General features: G+C 34.4%; 2 protein-coding genes and 1 pseudogene across 2 annotated transcripts; 2 read left to right on the top strand and 1 right to left on the bottom strand.

Annotated features, from left to right (window-relative positions):
• Window positions 1-1,337: 1,337 nt before the first annotated feature.
• On the top strand, window positions 1,338-9,194 carry LOC122304595 (annotated as a pseudogene).
• Window positions 9,195-11,669: 2,475 nt separating this feature from the next.
• On the top strand, window positions 11,670-18,407 carry LOC122303719 (3-ketoacyl CoA thiolase 1, peroxisomal-like). The gene is made up of 14 exons (XM_043115626.1): window positions 11,670-12,077; window positions 13,578-13,654; window positions 13,759-13,843; window positions 14,017-14,143; window positions 14,471-14,569; window positions 14,649-14,716; window positions 14,803-14,910; window positions 15,002-15,079; window positions 15,153-15,285; window positions 15,384-15,480; window positions 16,863-16,986; window positions 17,076-17,184; window positions 17,460-17,543; window positions 18,134-18,407. Exons 1-14 carry the CDS (start codon window positions 11,991-11,993, stop codon window positions 18,223-18,225), a joined length of 1,368 nt encoding a protein of 455 aa, XP_042971560.1. The 5' UTR covers window positions 11,670-11,990; the 3' UTR covers window positions 18,226-18,407.
• LOC122303720 (thioredoxin-like protein 4B) lies at window positions 18,234-20,934 on the bottom strand. Its single transcript, XM_043115627.1, has 4 exons — window positions 20,775-20,934; window positions 20,511-20,668; window positions 20,242-20,308; window positions 18,234-18,778 (listed from the first exon to the last, which is right to left on the bottom strand). The coding sequence occupies exons 1-4, from the start codon at window positions 20,904-20,906 to the stop codon at window positions 18,680-18,682; spliced, it is 456 nt and encodes a 151-aa protein (XP_042971561.1). The 5' UTR covers window positions 20,907-20,934; the 3' UTR covers window positions 18,234-18,679.
• Window positions 20,935-22,376: the final 1,442 nt, after the last annotated feature.

The raw sequence follows: 22,376 nt of genomic DNA, 5'->3' as shown, positions 1-22,376 counted from the left end.
GGTTTGAGTTGTCTCAACAAATTCCAACTTTCCATCAGTTTTGCCACTATAGGACTCCTATAAAACCTAGTCAACATCCACTTCTTGTTCAAGTCAACTTCAGTAATAGTCACTAAGGTATGACTATGAGAGTATGATTAAAGCTCAGCCTGTAGTTCATTTTTCCATAGCATAGTAATACGACCCCTTTTATCAATACAATCCACCACAAAACTATGCTCAAAGTTCAACTTATTACGAATGAACTCTACCTTATTTCTTCTACATTTAATCTCAATGAGGAAAACCACTCTAGGAAACTTCTCATTCACCAACAAGTGAAGCTCACAAACCGTCTGAGGGTTCCTAAGCCCTTGGGAGTTCTAGTTTAATAGATTCATTGATATTGACAGGGTTGCTATACAACCATTGCTAATCCATTTTGGTTACTCACATCAATAAGCACCTGGTATTTTGATTTTTTATTGTAATAAACCTTATCTTTTTTTTCCTCCGAACTCATTTTTTTTAGACCCCCATGGTCTTCCAGAGACATTGTTGAGTCAAGAATGTCATTGGAATTGTCTAAACTACCACTCCTAGTTTTTCTCTTCCAATTGGATAAAGTTTTCTACCTACCAGTCTTAGCAGCCTTTGGTGTGAGAGAAATAAATTGAGAGTATACTTGCCTATCCCTCGCAGTAAGTTCAATAGAGAGGCCTCTCTCCATAGGAATTTCACATTTTAAGTTTATCACCTGATTTCTTGGAGCATAAGTCTCCAACCTTATCCTGCCTATCACTAACCATAAATTCAAATAACTGGTCTTTCTGCTTAGGAATGTCAACTGCCTTTTTGTTACCTAACTTCACGGAGCATAAACCTCCAACACTATCCTGTATATTTAGAGAGTTTTCCTTATTTGCATCAAATTCACGTTGTGATAAGTCAACACTCTTACTCCTTCCTTCATTTATCTTCTTTCCAAATGCAAAATCTGCCAAATCAACACTTCCTAATATTAAGGGATTATGTGAAACTACACACGTGTCTTCAGTGACCATAGGATCCTTTCCATTTTTGTCAATGCCAAGCAACATCTCGTCGGAGCTTCCTTACCCTGTTTCACCAAACCAATTCATCGATTTTTTACCTTCCTGCTTAATATGGACTCCAGTTGACTTGGACAATGGACTCGCCTGTAACCAAAGGCCATATTGATTTAGCAAATTATCAGCATATTTCCTTTGGCCACCCATCTTAGAACACTTCTGGTTTGCATGCTTAATAGTACCACAATGGAAACAAAAAGTTTGAACCTTTCATATTTGAAAGTAATCCAGAACCTTTTATAACCAATGTTTGAAAACCTTGCTCTTGCCAAAGGTTTTGTGATATCCACCAGATCTTTCACTCTTAAGAACTTGCCTTATCCTGATCCACCTTCATCTGTGTCAACCATTAAGACTTTGCCTATAATTGCACCCAGATTCTCACTCGTATGTTTGTTCATACCAGAAAAAGGCATATCATGAAACTGATGCCAGCGAGGCTCAAATGAAACCTGGATATCTTTGGGAGTAGTAACTCCATCAAATTCAATAAGACTCACCAAGAATTTATCAAAAGACCATGGAAGCCCCAGCAAGATCCTGTTTTTCTATCTTCCCCTCGAAATTCAATCAGAAAACAATTCCATCCAACTTCTTTGAAAAGCAACGCAACAGCCCTCTGGTTGCCAAATTTTTGTCATTGTAGGCACCTCTATTCACCTCCTTACCAGAAACAATGAAAGCCACCAAACATCTCATACTTTTCTCATATGACATCTTATTATCTTCCTCTAACAAATCTACCTCTTGTTTTTCTTTGTTAGCGAGTTTCAGTCCCTCACACAGTTTGGAAATCTCACTCTCTATTCTCACACTCTCTTTAGACCTTCAGCCTAAGAGACTATACTCCACGTTCCCAAGGAGCTAGAGAGAAAACACCCCACCCTCACAAGAGGAGACTAAATTGCTTGTCTCTTAATCGTTATAATTTGTTTATTTTTAAATTTAGTAATGCTATGTGTGGTTGCTATTTTAGATTTATAATATGAAATGGTTCATATAAATATCCAAACCAAACGATTATATTCGATCTCCATAGTTTTAAATATCATATAGATTGTGCTATACACTTATTCACTCCTTCTAGGTGCAATATAAATAACGAATTTTAATTTAGGCTCTAGTGATTTATTAAATCAATAATAATAAAATAAAATAAAAAAGAAGAGACGGATAGAATGAGAAGAATATATGGAAGGAAAAGATTAATAAAACGCTTGTGATATAAAGTGATTTGTTAGTAGGTGGATTTTTTGCCCGTTTTCCTACAAGCTAGGCAAATTCAATAGCCAAATTGAGTGCAAGTCAACAATTGCCAAACCTTTTATATTTACATATATATATATAGATTGTTATTTGAATTGGACCCGTTAAATATAGGATGTGTCCCTTATAATAGAACACAAAAAATATACATCTTTCATCCAACGGATTGGGTTTATGTTATATATCCATATCTATGTATATTTTCTATTGCAATATAATACTCCGCACGTATTGTTATAAGAGCTTTACATATGGATGGTGTGTGATGTGTAACATTCAAAATTCAAAATTTAATTTTTTAAATCAAATTATGCTAAGTAGATAGTTTGTGGTATAAAGACTTTCAAATAACATTATTCAGTATTATAAAAGCGTTTTTGGTCCGACTAGTAGGAATTGTAGTACTATGATATGTAAGTGATGGCGCCATAACCAAATCATAAAGGTGTCGATGCAATTTAGAGAAAGGGTTGGAACTACAATGAATGTGTCAAATCATAAAGTTCAGAACAAGCATCCCCTTTATGTTCATTTTTTTTCCAGAACTACAAAAAGGGCACTATTTTAGTTATTCAGTATTTTCTCTTGAAAACAAAAATAGTATGCGTTTAGGTTGAAATTCAAAAATATCAGATTTTTTGGGTTGGGTTGAACAAGCAAAACTTGGGGCAAAAATGCACCTTCTGAACATTTTGGGACTAGCCAAATGGTTTTTTTATTTGACATTTTGGACGACCATTTCAAAAGCAAAAATGAATATTTGTAATTTTAAAGTCCATAAGTTTCGCACATTCTCTTTAAAAAAATTTGAGTAAACCTAAAACCTACATGAAAAAAAGATTGGACCTCACTTTTTTTTTAAAAAGAATACACGAAACTTGCATACCTTAGAACTTTATCTAGCGTGGAAAATGCTATTATGCCACCTAACTTATACCACACATTATACCTCCTAATTTATACAACTCATTATGCCCCCTTGGCATGGCACCATGGCTTATTAAAATAATTTAAAACACAAGCATAAAAGGGTAGCAAGAGACAGAGTTGGATTTTGTGAAGTGAGCAATCATCACATAAATTGTTAAATAAATAGAAAGAAAATAGTTAGATTGTACCTTCTTCGGTTTAATATAGTCATGAGTGAAGTTTTCTTTCTTTCCACAGTTGAAGCAGTCCAGTTTAGACTTATTCTTCCAATGCTTGCCTCTCTTGTTGCGCTTGAAAGTTTATGACTCTTTTTACACGCATCTAGTAGCTACCACAATCTTATTGTTCTTGCTCTTAGGCCTAAATGCTTTATGCGAGCCAGATTCAACCACATAGGATGAATATTTGGGCTTAGTATCCTATAGGCGCTTGGCCTCAAGTTCTAATTAACGTGACACATCATCAAAATTTTTGATGTTCTCATTATACATCAAATTATGGCTCATTGTTTCACAAGAATTAGGTAGCAAGCATATCACTGCCTAAGGTGTATAAGAATTCATAAAACCAGCTAGCATAGATGAAAACCAGCCACCGGAGTCAGGAACAAGTCAACAGGTGGTGGGAATTTGAAGAAACTGACATTGGTCAATTCGATCCTGGTTTGAACCAGGTTCAAACTACCAAACCGGCTGATATAATATATATTTTAAGTAAAATGATACCGCCTCACTTAAGTGAAATGGCATCATTTTACACAAACCGTTTAGAAAATTTAAAATGAAACGATGCTGTTTGGTTTAATACATCAAACCACATCATTTTAGTTTAGGTTTAATCCCCCCTCTTATCTTCTTCTTCTTCTTCTCCTTGATTCTCTCTCTCTCTCTCTCTCTCTCTCTCTCTCTCTCTCTCTCTCTCACACACACACACACACACACAGAGCACGGTTGTGACTCCATCGACTTGCACCTCCATTTCTAAGTTTCCAACCATTCACGAAGCCAAAGGGACACCGACAACCGATCAAAATCACGCCGAAACCGACGTCGCTAGTTTTCTCCCCTTTTACTGGTCGATTTCGGCTAGTTCTATCCATGTGTAGTAGCCGTCGGTGCGGTTTCAGTTATACCATTGGTTTTCACCCCTACACTGCCTAGACTTGTTGCTCATCAGTTAGATTATTTCTGGCCACTTTGAGTTAACAGATCATGGATGACATCGCTCTAAGATGCTACTTTATCGTGTAGTCAAAACGCATTTTGCATGAGTCAAACCTCATAGTTAATTCACACAATATAAGTTAGTGGATGTTGACTCAACTGGATCTTAGAGTAGATTGGATTTGCTTAATTCTTCCACATGTTTAAAAAGATTGGTTAGGAATGAACCTATTCATAAGGGTATTAATGGCAACAATCAGAAATGCCAAACAGCTGAAAAGGGCTTAACTAATTCTAGTTTTAGGATACAAAAGCACTTGGAAGAAAATTTTTCTATTTTGGTAATTGTGGAAAGGTTTGATGAAAAAAGTAATTTTCCATTTCAAGGCAGAAAGCTTCCTGAGGACAGATCTCCTGCTACCAGATTGGGACATAAGAAAATATCACCTAATGTAGACTCCAACCAACATACTTTTGGTGTTGGTACTACTAAACAAGAGTTACATGCCTCAGGCCATGTGCTTCCAGCATCCTCAGCCATTAATTTCAAGCCTTTTGTAGATAGTCGGATGGAGCACCCCCAAAATTACCTACAGGAAAAAACCCCTCCTGATCTCCTTCTTGAGCCAAAGAACTGCCCATGATGAGCATTGTGCCTTGTCTACAAGAGTGAGCGGTGAAAAGGGATTAAGAACTTTAGAGATTGGGATTTCTGAAGCTGTAAGATTATATCCAGGCGTCAAACAATAGTCTCCTAATGAAAATTCTTGGATTGATCTTATGTCTGGGTCATCCGGTAGCCTTAATTCCCTTAAATCTCCACTTCTACAACCCCTTGCAAGTGGAAAAGATTTGGGTCTCCAAGGGCCCATGCTAAGGAGCTTTGTAGATTTGTGCCCATATGTAGTTCATGATACTTGTGGTTTGAGATCAAACTTGAATAACAATGACTATAAAATTATTCAGAACCCAACTGAAGAAGATTTGATCTAGAGAGAGTTCTCTCTTATAGATGATAACTTTGTTAATAACCTTGATCAAAAGGTTGAGAACTTTGCAAGACCTATTATTGAGAAGTCAGACGTTAAATATTGCTCATTGGTGGAAACAAAACCTCTGTGGAAGATGTGCATGAGACTACTCATGCTTGCGTGCAGTCTTCATCAGAGCTGCCCCATGCATATTGGATGAAACCAGTAGCGATGTTATTGATATTGTATATCCTATAGAAACAGAGGAGGGTAGCATCATTCTAGAGTTTGAGTATGAGGTAAGATTGCTAGAACTTGATTGAGTTTGTGGTTCCGCAAATTGCATATATACTTGGAAGTTTGAGTTTCTTCCTGCCTTTTCTTTATAGGATGCCGTGGTTGATGATAAATACAAGACTGATTCAACTAATGATGCACTCATAGTTGAAATGGAAGCCAGCATATATGGCTTGCAGGTTTTATGCTCCTATCTTAATTCATACCTAGTATAATATGAATTTTTTTGGTAACATATTTTTATTGGAAAACCATAATTTATCATCTTATTTACTGGTTATAAAGGCTGTGTCACTTTTATTTTATCAAGGCAATGGGGGATATTTTACTTGTTTTGAGAGACCTTTAGGTCTTCTACATTAAGATAGAGAATTCAATTCATTAAAATGTTTGCAATTTATCGAAAATATCTTCTCTCTTTTAGCAATAGAGTTTTTTGGTAGTTTAGTAGGGGATAGTTTTGTAAGGCATGAGCTGTATGCAGGATATTTGGCTTTTCTGGAAGGAGGAAACCTCTATAAGAACTTTTGCTTCTACTGATGACCCCTTTTTAATCGCCTCTCTGACCAGGCTATACCCAAAAAATGGGGTATCTTAGTTATGAAAATGTCTTCTTCTCCTTCTTCTTTTCCTCCTGAGCTGACAGTCTTCTATTTGTTGGTGGTGATACATGTAGTTTTGAAATGCTGTGTCATCTGTGCATGTATGGGGAGCTTTTTGCATTCTTGTATCCTTTATGTTTCACTAGTATAATTTCTACTTTCAATTGATATTTTTTTCTCAATATTCTGATTATAAAGAATGTTGATCTTGAAGATCCGTGGGAATTAGGATCTGGTATATACGAGACGGTATACCATAGAAAAAGGAGAGGAATGGATGTTGCCATAAAGAGAATAAAAAAGAGTTGTTTTTCAAGGAGATCATCGGAACAAGAACGGTTGTTAGGTACCTACATACATTTCTTCTTAAGGTTGTCCCCCAAATAATGATAATGTATAGAAAAGTTAAAAGGATCATTTTTTCTTAGATGTGGAATTTTCTGGGAAAAAAGAAAATCTTATTATTAATGACTCTGATTTTGAAATATGTGTAGTTTTCTACATGTGAACACGGTCACTTGAGTCTTTGGTATGCATTCATTATATATGCAAATTCATCCGTGCATCGCTTAAAAAAACCAATGAAGAAGAAAATTTTATTTTTGAAATTTTACATTGGAATGTCATATTCTTATGCCTATTTGGCTAGAATTTTAAATTGTGCACTAACCATTGTATTAGATAGAGACTTTTGGAGAGAAGCTCAGATTCTCTCAAAACTTCACCATCCAAATGTAGTTGCATTTTATGGTGTTGTACCTGATGGAACTGGAGGAACCTTGGCAACTATAACTGAGTGTATGGTGAATGGGTCACTTAGGCATGTCCTACTTAAGAAGGATAGGTAATTATCCTCAAGTGCTTTTATGTATATTTGCTTCCAATGGTTGTTTGTCCATTTGCTCGTAAATTTGGTTTCTTTGTGCATATCACTTGATTGGCATAAGAAGCTTATAATTTCCATGGATGCAGCTTTTGGAATGGAGTATTTGCATTCAAAAAGTATTGTCCATTTTGACTTGAAATGTGATAATTTGCTTGTCAACTTGAAGGATCCACAATGACCCATTTGCAAGGTAAAATAGGGTAAACACTCTTCATATCACATTAGGCTTCTAGGTTTCTAGGGATATTTCCTTAGAAGAGGTTTTATGGTGAGATAATTGGGATGAATTGAATTGTGCTAGAAACCTCCTGCTAGAAGCCATAGTTTAATGATACTTGGAACTGGGAATTTTTGGGCATATTTTGTCTAATTTAAGTTGTGTTGTCAGATTTAGTGCTTTTATTTTTTCTATTTGATCATACTTTCGAGTTTTTTTTTGTACATTACAGATTTTTGACTATCAAGAATTAAACGCAATACTCTCATGTCTGGTGGTGTGCGAGGAACCCTTCCATGGATGGCACAAGAATTATTGAATGGTAGTAGTGGCTGGGTCTCTGAGAAGGTTGTGGGACCATATTATATGTAGTAATGGAGTGAAGGAAGAAAGAAATCATTTTGTGGTCAACCTTATCTAAGAAAAGAAACCACCCAGTAAAGCAGTTAACCATATGGTATTGCTTTTGACAGGTTGATGTTTTCTCATTTGGCATCTCATTGTGGGAGATCCTGACTGGGGAGGAACCTTACCAAAATTTGCATTTTGGTGCAATTGTTGGTAAGTTTATGTTATCACCCAAATGGTAAGTGCTGATTGTGAAATGAAACTTCGCCTTGATGGTGTTTCAAAGAGCAATGAAACAATTCTTTTTAATCTCTTTGAACTAGTAGCATGGAGTCTTTAGCAAAATCAAAAGGGGATAGACAAATCCATTTCTTTTGATTTGGGAATCACCTTCAGTTGGTGTAACTAGTAACAAATAAATGGACAATGCAATGCTCAATAAACTGTTAGAATTAAAAATGGAATTAAAAACTCGTTTACAAAGATGTGGAACATTCAACATGCATCTATACTGATGCATGTCTTTACAGTATCCAACTGGAAATGATGATGATGGAGAAGGAATGAGGTTGCACTGGAAGGTTATCATTGCAAAGGTGCACCAACATAAAGTTAATTTTAATGAAAATTGAGATGCAAAAAGTAGGACATATTTAGCAATTTAGAAGTTCAAATTGAAGCAGAATGAATAGGGGATTGGTGGAGGGAGAAGGGAGATGTGGGGCTTTTTTTTTTTTTTTTTTGGGAGAGGGGGGTTTTTTGGGAGGGGGAAGGGGGGGGGGGGGGGGGAGAGAGAGAGAGAGAGAGAGCATGTTAAGTAGTTAAAAAAGATAGCAAGATCCCTAGAAAGCTGTAGCCTCGATTATCCTATTCTATAGGCTTTATGTTTATTAACAGGGATGGATGGAACGTGAGTTATTATTCCTCTTCATAAAATCCCACAAAATTAAAGAAATAAAATTATTTTAGACACTATTCCAAAATTTCAGGAGCTATTCTAAAATTAATGACGAATATATAAAACAAACATTGAAGAATTCAAGAATAAAATGAGAATTATAACTATTCATGAGGTAGAGAAATAAACCTTTATTTTTATTAACATTCCATATTTAGTTATATATATATATTTATATATTTAGTATGTTTTATATAGAGTTATTTAAATACATTTTTAAATTTTTTTTTTAAAAAAATTAGAAAATTATATCCTAGAAATTTAATTTATTATAAAAATCTAATTTAATGTGACATTTGGGACGAATTGAGAATAGAGTGAAAGTTTGAGGGAATAAAATGAAATTTTTTCTTGAGTGTATTTTTATCTTTGTAGATGAAGAAGCTGCATTTGAGTAGCACTTGCTCAATTTTCATCCGATTTAACATTGATGATAGATGGAAGGGAAGGATTGAGAAGTTTTGAAAGTAAACATGTCTACTTTACTGCAATCATTAATTTTGGATGCACATTATAAATTAAGTAAAAGTTTGAAGGATAAAGTATAATTAACCCTAATAAGAATGTTCCTTCTTATTCCAAATAACAAAGTTCTAAATTAAATAAGAAATAAGCAATGGCTGGTAAGCCTATAATAGGTTAACAAATATTGTAGTCAAAATCCTATATTATTAGTCCTCCGGAATTTTGGAAGTACTGCTACGGCCATATCATTTATTGTCTTCGACGACAACAAAAACAGAAAAGAAAAATTATTTGTTCATACTTCCTTTGAAAATAAAAAACAAATCTAAAATTTATATGATTTATTTTTAATAATGTTTGAAATAGAATACGCGAGACTTACTCATATTAGTACCATTTTAACATTTATTAAGGTTGATTGGTTGTTGAAGTATCGTCCTCGTCAATTTGAATAAGGCATGCATGATCTTTAATTGCTTTTATATTTGGATGGTGCTAGCGGGTCACTTAGGTGTATCACTAGCATTAATATGGGGATTTTATTTTATTTTTTATCATGTTCTTGTAAAGATTTTTTTAACATCTTTAGTCATTAAGAAAAAAAAATAAAAAATATATATAATTTTATTAATAATTATTTTCTTAATTATTAAGTATAAAAATAAATAAAAAAAATTAAAATACATGAACGTAAGAATAAGGAGCTCTCCTAATATTTTTCTATATATATATATTTAATCGAAATTATAATTACTTTTAGATGTTGAGGTGATGTAAAAATAAATAATAAAAAAATAAAAAGATAGTATCACACTAACCAGACACACCCGACCATCGTATTCCTAAAAGTGAACGTTGAATTGAAGGGAAAGAAAAAAAAAAAAAAAAAAAAAAATTGAATAGAGAGAGTAGAGGGCAGCATTCAGTGAATATTGGGTCCACAATTTGAATATCAACGCTACTGACCATGTTCTTGTCAAGAAAAAATAATAGGGTCACCGCTAATAATTCTCATTAGGGTTATTGTTAGTTTTATTTTATTTTATTTTTAATTCTTTTTAATGATTAATTTCTTTTAATATTATTAAAATTTTTTTATATTTTTTTAAAATATTTAAAAATATAAAAAAATAATTTAAAAAAAATTAAAAAAAAAATTATTTTTACCTAATGGTACCTCCCACCAACGGCGCTACAGGCACCGTCTTCTTGTTAAGTAGCTAGTCAGAGTCAAAAAGACGCGGAAAGCACTTTTCACACCCTCAACAACCATTTGTGCATATTTAAAATATTCTGTATGGGTTCCCACGTCGAAGCTTATCCTTTGATATATTTAAATGTTTTGAAAACGTCAAATCATCTTGGGTCCATGAGAAATTGAATTATTAAAGATGTTTAAATATTAAAAATATGTCAGTTGATCTAAAAATGATAATAATAATATAATTTATAAATAATAATATAAATTCGATCTACATAGGCCAATATGTTTAAATATAGAGCAATGTTACATACAATCGTGGAATTACAAATACCGCACAATCGCTTTAAAAAAGAGTAGAGTCCACGATTAAAAAGTTAATTTTTTTTATATGGGTCCCATATTAATTCATTTTTTTCAAATCAACTGTACGCTGCTTACACAACCACGATTGCAAATATTATTTCTCTATAATTAATAAATGGAATCAACAACTTGTAAACATTTTTATTAGTACATATTAATAGGTGTGTAACCAAGCAAGACTACTCGACAGTGATGAGTTTGGTCAAAGTCGTGTTTGGCTCATTTTGTTTATCAAAAGAGTCTTTCATAAATATAAAATTATTATTGAGCAATATTCAACTACTATAAAATTTATTATCACTCAGTAAGGTCGGACATCTCTTTCGTATTTATGATTTCGTAAATATTATCTTTATATTTATAATAAGAGTATTTTAAATTTTAAAAGATGAGAGGAAATCAAGTTTTTAATAATATATATGACACTTTAATCTTTATAAATATTATGAAAAAATCTTGTTATAAGTAATTCTGTGTATTAATATGCGTATCGATCCAAAGTGATTGGTTAGAAAATAAGATTTTAATGAAAATAATGTCAATTTAAATTTTAAATATGAAAATAATAATATTGATACCCACGTAAATTTATTTGTATATATTAAAATTTAAATATTATTGATACTTATGTACAAATACTTAATTTATAAATATACTAACAAAAGGTCAAAGTTTTCTTGTAAAGATTTGTATTTTTTAAGAATTTTGTGTTAAAGCGAGTAAAAGAGGAAAATTCCAGATAAATATTTGATTAAAAAAATTAAAAGCTTGTTGTAATATATTGAATCATGAAATTATAAATATTACCGAATAAATTTACGATATTAATCATATGCGTATTAATTTTATCAGTGTTCGGTAACTTCGGTTTATATCTCTCCGACCAGTTAGCATTAATCGAGCAGCTGTCCGGAAAATTCTTCGTTGATTCCTCGTGGAAAACGTGCGTGTGACTTTCTTTGTCGAACTTTCCGAGAAAACATTGATGCGTTTCACACGTGTAATTGGGTCACTTCGTCTCTATATCCTTCGCTCTGTTTCACAGTACCAAGAAGACGCCTTTCTTATGTCGTCGGATCGGATCGATCTATTGGTCTTTGTTTAGTGTGATAACTTCAGTCAACAACCAAACTTCTCTCTCCATTGGAAGTAATATACACTTCCCTCTGCTTCTTTCCTCGACATACTAGGACTCAAGAGAACCAGACGTTTTAGAGGGTGAGAGAAAAATGGAGAAAGCGCTCAACAGACAGAGAGTTCTTCTTCAACATCTACAACCCACTTCTCTTCAAACCCATGAATCTGCTGCTCTCTCTGTAAGTTTATTTCTTCGAAACACTTCTATTTTCTTGGTTTGCTGATGTCAATTGCTATTGAATGCTATTGAATTTGTACTGGTAGGAGAGACTAGAGAGTGATGTAGTCAGATACCAAGGGTTGTTTAGTAAGTGTCCTCTAGGGGCAGAATCAAGCATAAGCTTGGGGGGACTTTCGCCCTCCAAAACTGAAAAAATGAAATATATATAAATATATATATATATATATATATATTTACGAGTTATACTTTATAAATTACTTTCCCCTAAAAAAATGTTTTTATCGTTTTGCCCCTCTATATTCAATTTTTGGTTCCGCCCCTGGTTGCAGGGACTATTTATTCCATCTATTATCTATACAATTTAGATCAATATTATCAATGTCTTGAACTAATTTTTCTGGTTCTTCTTTTGTTTCCCTTTTAAGATCTTGAAACTTAATAGCCTAGTATTGTAATATATGTTGTCTACTGTTGTTTCTATTGACTCTAAGACTCGACATAATTTTTAATTTTTTTGTTTGTCTAAATTTCTGAAGCAAGAACAAGCAGGTATCACTGATACTATTTATACGTGCACTAATACTACTTGAAAACATGACTCGAAGACTTTATATATGTATATATATATATATATATAAAGCATCTGTATGTTCTCTGGTATAATATCTTGTAAAAAACTAATACGTTATTGATTATTATATTCTATCTTATCCATGGCACTTCCAACAATTTCAGACTAATTATGCTACCTAAAATCTTCCAATCATCACTTTTGGTGTTTAAAATCGATCCTTAGCTGCCATAGAATACTTATAAATAAAGAAAAAAGGAATTCTAAGATGAACTACCAATTTTCCTCATACTGAGAAAAAAAAGGAAAACAATTATCAATATTTTTTCATATTTCTAGGACACCCCAATGAGAGTTAGAAGAAGGAAGCATTACTGACCAATAACCAATGACCATGAAAATAGTACAAATTCTCATATTGATCTGAACTAGATATCTTAAAGAGAAGAAAAATGTAGTGAGATCTATCCCGCTGTGAGTTCCCAGATTCACCTTGTGGTAGATTTTTTATTTATCTATTTTTAAACCGATTCCTTGGAATTTTTTGTGCTTGGCTTTGTTTCTAATGTTTCTATATGTGTTTTGGTCAATTTGTTTCTACTGCTTATTTAATTGTACGCTATTATCAACTTTTGATTAATGATCTGACAATGAACGTAAATAGATAGATGCATGCTGCATACATGCATCATATTCTTTCCATTTAAGAATTTCTGTATATCCGATGATGTAATTAGTGACATGCAATATTGTCATTGAGCGTTGAAACAATTTACAATTTCTTGTACTTTTTTGTACTCACTGGGTTGCCACATACCAACTCCTTTTAGCTTCTTTTTTTATTTTTTGCTATGGATATATGGCCAAATGCCAATCATGATTTAGCACTCTTTATCCCCTCTTCCTTTGATTTTTCTTTTCTTTAAGGCTTCAATTTGTGCGGCTGGGGACAGTGCTGCATATCATCGAACAGCTGCTTTTGGAGATGATGTCGTGATTGTGGCGTAAGTTACTTTGATGGGTAAATTTGGATGTCATTTTATAATTTATAATTTATTGTTTACCTTTGTCCCTCTGTCTTTTCTTGTTGCATAATGTCGTTAAATAGGGCATACCGCACTGCCATTTGCAAAGCAAGGCGTGGAGGTTTCAAGGATACCCTTCCTGATGATCTACTTGCCCCTGTTTTAAAGGTTAGATGCCTTTGACTAAAATTCCCTGGAAATTAGTTTGTTTAAGGTTTTGACAAGGACTGAAGAACATTTTGCTTGGGCATAATGCGTCGTTTAAATTTGGGTTAATGTCACACTGAGAGTTTTTTGTTATTTAGAAGGAACGCATATTTAAACCTTAACATGTTATCTAGGCATTGATAGAGAACACAAAGTTGAACCCAAGTGAAGTGGGAGATATAGTTGTCGGCACCGTTTTGGCACCTGGCTCACAAAGAGCAACTGAGTGCAGGATGGCAGCATTCTATGCTGGTTTTCCAGGTAATTTTTTTCTTTAGTTTCCCTCTTATTACTTTTATATAAATATTGTGACACCATATGGATATGTACTTGTTCACACTCCAGTGTCATGAAATCGGAGCACACAACTTGGCCATTTGTTATGGAGACATCACCAAATTTAAAATGTCTTACTGAAAATTATATAGTGTGAGACCGGTTTCTGAATTATCGATACAAGTAGTTCTCATATATGGAACTACATAAGGGGATGATTTCTTTTATATTTGAAGTCCAAAGGTCCTGATTTAGGTCACATTTTGCTTATTTTGCAAATATGGATTTATGACCTTAACCTGTTTTATCCAGAAACGGTGCCCATCAGAACTGTCAACAGGCAATGCTCATCTGGCCTCCAGGCAGTTGCTGATGTAGCTGCTTCTATTAAAGCAGGATTTTATGACATAGGTAAGAGTGACTACTCAAGTTTTTCTATCATAGTGCGACCTTCATCATTGGCCCTAACTTTTTTTGGTTCTCAAAACAGGGATTGGGGCCGGATTGGAGTCCATGACAATGGATCAGATCGACAGGATTCACAAAGTTAACCCAAAAGTATATTCTGGCTTTATTTTCGAAAATATATTTGACCCAAGAAATGGTTTCTTTAAATTTTTAATTCATGTGTGTTTTCTTCATAGGTGGACGTCTTTGCACAAGCCCGAGATTGTCTTCTTCCTATGGGTATAACTTCAGAAAATGTTGCACAGCGATATGGAGTGACTCGGCAAGAGCAAGACTATGCAGCTGTGAGTTCCTAAATTCTATCAAGGTTGATAGACAGGGCAAGAACAAGACTATGCGCTGAGTAGTAGTAATTTCGTTTATTTGTGTCAATAGGTTGAATCTCATAGGCGTGCTGCGGCTGCATCTGCATCTGGTAAATTCAAAGATGAAATTATCCCTGTTTATACCAAGGTAAAGGCAAAACATACATCCTCATGGGTAATTCTGTTTTCAAATTTATATAACCCATTATCCTTCTGCAAAGGTTGTTGATCCAAAAACTGGAGGGGAGAAGCCTGTTACAATTTCTGTGGATGATGGAATCCGACCAAACACAAACACAACAGACTTGGCAAAGCTGAAGCCAGCATTCAAAAAGGATGGGACCACAACTGCAGGTACCTTTTAATTCTCTTCTTGTATACTTTTTCTAGTCAGAATCCTTATTTAATTTCATGCATTGAGAATTTATATTTTTATTCAAATCTGTTTTTAGGAAATGCTAGCCAGGTGAGTGATGGTGCTGGAGCAGTCCTCCTTATGAGAAGAAGCACGGCAATGCAGAAGGGACTTCCTATTCTTGGCGTTTTCAGGTACAAAATTTCCTTGGAATGTGATAATCTAAAGTGAATAAATGATAGAGCTTTGATACACACCTATGTACTTTGGAATTGATAATAAACCATGAATTGGAGATTAGGCTAGTTTTAGGTAATCGCATGAATTAGTTTTCATTCTCGAACTAGAAGTCAATTTTCTCTTCATTGTATGTGTAGTGTGCTTTTTATTTCTCTCTCTTTGTTCTTATAACAATTAAAAGAAAATGGGATGTTGTCCCTAGTCACCTGGTGCCAATAAAAAATAAAAAAATGGGAAAAGTGGGAGAGGTGTGAGGAAACACTTCTGGTTGACTTGGGACTCATGATGACATGCTAAAGAATCTGGCTAGATCAAGTTATTTTATCCATTAGCAAATTAGCAAATTAGCAATAGTTTCTAATTTTTTATGTCTCTCTTGGTAAGATGATAATAGTAGGCTATAAAACGAGGGTTAGCATAGCCCTTCCCAAATTCTTTTGCTCCCTTATGTTGAACCCCATTCCTACTTGCTCAAGTGCTTGCATTAATCTTTTTTTTCTTTTTTCTATAATTAAGAAGATATTTTATTGATATTGAAATTGGCATTAAGTACACAGGAAGTATACAATATACCTAGTTAGGAACTAGAAAGTGCTTAGCATTAATCTTAGCCCAGAATCACTGACTTTGGGAGAATGAACCTATTCTACATTTGATAATATGCTGTTCCTAGAGTTGAAGCCTGGAAGTTAGAATTTCTGAAGCTGTTACTTTGTAGTTTAATTCTTGAATTAATGTTATGTCTTCTGAATGCTCATAAAAGCTTTGCATATGTTGAATCTTTTACCTTGAAGAGCTTAAAGGTATATGAACTGGAAAACAGTAATCAGAGTTACAATGGGTAAACCCCAAATAATTCCTGTTTTTGGTTTGAAGAACCTATGGCATAGCATTAAGAAACTTAGTCACAAAACTGGCGATTCTGAGAAAAAGAATGGCTCTTCTTGAACCGAACTTTCAGAAGTCGGACAGTCTAGGTTTTGAAGTTATATTGTGGCAACATTTTGTCCCAACTCAAAAAATTAAAGCGTTCCTTGTACGACCTAATTTCCACTTAATTTTTCCAGAGGACTTTGACTTGTTTGAGCTTTATTGACTCATTCCTTGCTCTACAAAGTGCTTTCTTTCCCTGATTGACAATGATCTATCACCAGACCCAACAAGACTTGCAGCATAATTTAATTTTTTAATTGAAATTGATAATGATATGATTTTGAAAACTGGAAGCCAAAGAGCTCAGTTGATAATTAAAATCAATTCAATGCTCTGATCGAGAAAGAATCAATTGACGTTTCCTTTACAGACTAAAGAATGCAATGTTCTGTTTTTCTTCCAGGAGTTTTGCTGCTGTTGGTGTGGACCCTGCTGTGATGGGCGTAGGTCCAGCTGCTGCAATTCCAGTTGCAGTGAAGTCCGCTGGTCTTGAGCTTGATGATGTGGATTTGTTTGAAATAAATGAGGTACTGGGGTTTTTTTTTTTATGTTTGCAAGTTTATGGCATTCGTGGAGTTTTATCCTTCTAAGCTTATGCAATTTGTGTCTTGTTTAGGCATTTGCATCCCAGTATGTATATTGCTCAAAGAAATTGGGGCTTGATCCTGAGAAGGTCAATGTCAATGGAGGTGCGATTGCTCTAGGGCATCCTTTGGGTGCTACAGGTACTGGCAGTATCGTAAATCCTAAATATTGAAAATTTCTAATTTGAGAATCACTATATATGCCCAGAGTTCTTGCCACGTGCAACTAGAACTCAAGCTAACACACATGCAATTATGTGTATATATTTTTTTATTCTTTTTTTAATAACTGATAAGTGTGCATGCATTCACACCCGAGGAAGCATCTGCTGAGAAATGTTGTGATGCGTTCTCAATTTTTGGAAGCTGCATTACGGTTTAACATATCACTAAAACTACCCCATCTGCTGTGTCAGGTGCCCGCTGTGTTGGTACTCTATTACATGAGATGAAGCGTCGTGGCAGGGACTGTCGCTTTGGTGTGATCTCCATGTGCATAGGTCTCTCTCTCTCTCTCTCTCTCTCTCTCTCCCCAGGCACACAAGCTGTTGAGATTTTGCCCAAACTCTCAAGGCTAATATTGCAAATTGCAATTCCCTAGTTTACGCCCACCGTGTAGGGCTTTAGTGTAGGGACTGAAACATTGTGTTCAGAGTGATGGAAAAACTTGTCCAAACGCCATTAACTCGGACTAATTAACAAATGCCACAACTTATGTAGTTGAGTTCAAAGAACAGATTTTTTAGTGTACAAGAGCTAAGCCAATTACCTCCGATTGAAAACCAGCGAAAGCCTGATCGCAAGGTGAGCCCTAGTCCTTTTCTTAGGCTAGCGCTGCTTTCCTCTGGTTGCGAAAACTTTGTTAGTATAGTAAGTACCATAGAACCTATAGCCATATGGCTGGACCAAGGTTTGTTTGAGCACTTGATGTAATATTGTTTTCATTTGCAGTGATTAAACAAGACAGATTTTGTGTTATAAACTGCACGTATATATAATAACTGGCGGGGCAAAATAATATTTTGAATGTATCTCTTATCGTTTGAATATCAAGTAATTCTACTCTCACGCTCGTGTGTTCTCACTGCAGGCTCAGGCATGGGGGCTGCTGCTGTTTTTGAAAGAGGTGATTGCGTGGATGAGCTATGCAATGCTAGAGCAGCTAAAATTGACAATCTATAGTCGAAAGATGCCCCAATAGATGCACTTTGTGTATCCTTGTATTACATATCAGGCCACGCCTTGTTTCAATGTACACTGCATGTTACTTTCTATTTTCACTATATTTCTTTCGCAAGATATACATAATGTCTTTTCTAGAGACACTAATAAATAAAATAAATTATGGAAATAAGATTCTGAAATGATCTTTATCTCCTTGTCAATATTTTTGAAGTCCACTCGGAATACATTTCTAATTTACATGGGTGAATCATTATGGATCTCAGAGGCTAGCAGAATGTCACTCAAGGCTCCCCACAAAAGAACAACCTCCTCACTAAGTAGAAATATTCATATTCCAACAAATTAATGTGGAAGTGCCCTTACAAAAGAGCTCGGTGTTCTTTTAGAGCAAGGTGTATCATGTAGGATAATAAAAATGCTTCGCTGAGACTTTACCAGGGTAATCCACCTTCTACACATCCTTGTACAACAGTTGATACTTTGGTATTCGCTCTGAAGGCAGAGGGCAACTCACTATCAGCTTGCCTTTCATCGCCCCTCTATATATTGCCTGCAAGAATGCCAAAATGTTATTATGATGCTTGTACAATACACATATCTAGGAACCCTATCATATATACAAGACGAAAGCTATAAATGTATTATCCTTTGGACAAGGAAGAAATTTTCATTTCTTTTTAAGGAAATTATAATAGAACAATCCCCTTTCTTGAATTTGACCTATTTTATGATCTCCCTTTCCAATTTACCTGTCGAATCACCTCATTGGGTCAAATTCAACAACAATTATACCCCTTAAAGGAAAACTGCCAAGTTCAGTACAATTACAATTATGCCCCGGCCGCCACCCTACCTAGCCAAGGGATGATAGTCATGTAGGCCTAGTCGTAATGAAATGATGATGATTAAAATGCTGATGAACATATTTTGTAACAAGACTATTCATCCTATTGTGCTCTTTATTGGAGTTGTATTTTGTTCCCCTCCCTTAACCAGAAAGCTCTTGAATTCTGCCTCCAACCCTTAATTTTCATCAAAATAATCTTCTTTAGCTAAACTGCACTATTTTTCTTCTTCAATAATCCCTCACGAGTACGCAACCTCTATTCTTTATTTCATATAGTCCTTTTATACCATTAAAAAGATCCCTTTTGTTCTTCAACTTCATCCAGGGAAAAAACTCGAGTTTGTTTTTATAAATGATTTGCATCTGGCCGTTGTAGAGTCACTTACAGGCAATGTCCCCAGAATTGTGTTTGATAAGTAATGTTACAAAAGAATTTAATTTATATATCATACAGCATAGAATCAAGGAGATTTCTTAGCTTACACAATCAAGTTCTTTGCAAAGAGGTTAAAGTGAACATAACGGCACATATCATGAGACTCAATTATGTTCTAGGCCACATACAAATGCCACAAGAGAGATTAACTGCTGATGATGCAATTGCATCATCAAGTCATGCAAAACGATTTTCTCCCATATACCACCTCTAATAAAAAGAAAACCTGGTTTTTTAAAAAAAAAAAAAAAAAATTGTTTTTCCCTTGACTCTTTCAAATTTAGCGACAAACTCTTCCACACATTGATTGAGCATCTAAGATACCGAAGCCATGATCATGGTATCAAGTACTCAACCTCCATTGCTCAAAATATATTGTTGCTACTGGCAGACTGTAAATGAAAGAAAATGCACTTCATCTCTGCTGCAAAATCTTAATTCAGAACTGATGACTTTGGCCTATTACTAACTCTACAAAGGACTATTGAAAATAAATGTCTTCTGGATACCAAAGTAACTGCCAGATAACTGAACCAGTATAAATCCTCTGATGTATTAAATTTTTGCATGAGCTAATAGAGACTGGAGTCAGCTTACAATTGCTCAGAGTGAAAAAGCAGACAGGTATCAGACAAGAGTAATAATGAAATTAAATAATTTCCCAATCGCAAGCCCGACAATGTAACAGATGGCCTCGAGTTCATTAGTTTGAGAGGAACGAGTCCCTTACCTCCACAACATCAATGAAATCTTGCTTCTTATGAAATGCACCTACCCATTTAGTATGATCTGCAGTACTGCAAACCAAAAGAAAAAATATTTTTATATATAAATATAAATATATATAAATATATATATATATATATATATATATATATATATATATATATATAATAGAAGGTAATGTTTTTTCAATATACCAGAGATGCAGCAAAAAGAATTCCCTAGAACAAATTATCATTCTTGGAATAAATTTATTTGAAGAAAGCAGAAAGTTACCCTGAATCCATCTTCATGTGGTGAGCATTGAAGAAGAAAATAGTAGACGGTATAAAAGAAATGTCAAAATAATTGACATAAACTTGAATTTCCTCGGAATCGATATCTACGAGTGCCACCGTCGCAAACTTAGAAACCTCCCGAGAGGATTTACGAAGCTGCATAGTCAAGAAGAAACAAAAAAAAAAGGAAATCATTGGCTTACTTGAATAATATATATCGGGCAAAAGATCAAATATAGAGAGACGGAAAGGGGGTGCGCACGAGGTCGTCGAGATGGAGACAGACAGGGTCGGAAGCGCGGCCGAAACGGAGGACGAGGACCTTGTCGATGGTGTCTCTGATGATTGTGTCCACCTCTCGCTTTTTCGTCAGCGTCGTCATTAGGTAACTCATCGTTCTCTGCGCACCTCTCTCTCTCTCTGTTTCTTCCTTCCGTCAAAACCTCCAGAAAAATAAATTGGTGAAAGAAAATTGTTCTTTATCAATAACCATTTTTTTAAAAGTGCTATTAAATAATTGAATGAAAAGTAATTTTATAATCATTTAAATAATATGAAGATGATTGTTACAAAGAAAACACTACTTTTATCTTTCAAAAGAGCTCGTCAATTTTTTTATTTAACAATTAAAGAAGTGATTTTTAATGTATTAATATATTTTTTTATTTTTTAAAAATATTTAAATATATTAAAAAAATGAAAAAAAAAGGAACCAAAAAATTAAAAAAAACAAAATATGTTATCGGTCAAATGGCCAGAGTAGCACCGTTCTTATTAAAAATATGACAATATATAAAAGTTAGGAAGGATTGAACTAAGTAAAACATATAATTTAGAGATTATAGGATAATACAAGGAGTTGTCATAGTTGGTATAGAACCATACCGGACAAGATTTATCTCGGGAGAGGTTTATGCCGCCTATTAAGGTTTTAGAGAGATACTATTGCTGGCAGGACACCATCATCTCTAGTATTGTATTCGTGAGGAGGACTTCACTATGTAGGGCACCTTGAATCCCATAAATACACCCTAGGTACATACTGCAAGATTATTAGACTGATTATGAGACTCTAGCTTCTTTCACTAACTTAACCATCATAGGCATTTTCGTTGAAATCACTCGAGATATTTTTCTATTCTCATGTGTGTGAGCTAGGGTTTGAGATAAAGAAGTAGCTTTGAAAAGACAAAGAACCAAGTTTAGAGAAGACTTCAATTACGTGGGTCTATGTTCATTGCTTAACTAGTTAGTTTGAGTGTATCGAGTTCCGTAGATATTATATGATGGGCCACTTATGTTACTAGTTAAGTGCTGCTAGGAAGGAGCGTTGCTGAAGGGCCCAGACATGAAGTAGAGAGTCAGTTATCATTTCCTTTATTTTTGTAAACTATCCCATGATCATTTAGTGTCAATTTAGTGCTGATTATTTTATTTCAGCCCAGGCTCAGGGTCCATAGAAAGGGAATCCAGTTATGAGAGTCTAACAGTATATTGCCAAGGGGACATTGTAATGACATGCAAAAAGTAATAGAATTCTTAATTTCCTTTCATGTCCTTCTTCTACTTGGAGGTCCTCCCCTCGAAGAGGGCTTTTCACACTATGATTCTCTGTTAATCTAGATATGTTACAAAATTGGTATTAGAGAAACATCAATCTCTATGCTAAGGAAATACGTATTATGGCAGAAGGCACTCGTTTAAATCAATTGCAAGATGGGTTGAATGCCCTAAAGAAATACACATATTTGCAATATCAAAATCTAGAAATTGAAATGTTGGCCCTTAAGAGGCAAAATGACTCCATAGAACAACTAGCAGTTTAATAGCAGAGTTATAAAAAAGAATCAAAACAACTCTCAAT

This window comes from Carya illinoinensis, chromosome 3 (assembly GCF_018687715.1).
Source record: "Carya illinoinensis cultivar Pawnee chromosome 3, C.illinoinensisPawnee_v1, whole genome shotgun sequence".
NCBI classification, from domain to species: domain Eukaryota; kingdom Viridiplantae; phylum Streptophyta; class Magnoliopsida; order Fagales; family Juglandaceae; genus Carya; species Carya illinoinensis.
Note: the sequence above shows the minus strand (reverse complement) of the source record. Positions and strands in the feature narration are given on the sequence as shown.

Excerpts from the sequence above, each read along its gene's own strand:
- LOC122303719 (XM_043115626.1), top strand. The coding sequence starts at position 11,991 with ATGGAGAAAGCGCTCAACAGACAGAGAGTTCTTCTTCAACATCTACAA. Across the intron at positions 13,655-13,758 it reads GATGATGTCGTGATTGTGGC|GGCATACCGCACTGCCATTT; the intron begins GTAAGTTACTTT and ends GTCGTTAAATAG. Across the intron at positions 13,844-14,016 it reads TACTTGCCCCTGTTTTAAAG|GCATTGATAGAGAACACAAA; the intron begins GTTAGATGCCTT and ends CATGTTATCTAG.
- LOC122303720 (XM_043115627.1), bottom strand. The coding sequence starts at position 20,906 with ATGAGTTACCTAATGACGACGCTGACGAAAAAGCGAGAGGTGGACACA. Across the intron at positions 20,669-20,774 it reads GTCTCCATCTCGACGACCTC|CTTCGTAAATCCTCTCGGGA; the intron begins GTGCGCACCCCC and ends TTGACTATGCAG. Across the intron at positions 18,779-20,241 it reads ATTTCATTGATGTTGTGGAG|GCAATATATAGAGGGGCGAT; the intron begins GTAAGGGACTCG and ends GCATTCTTGCAG.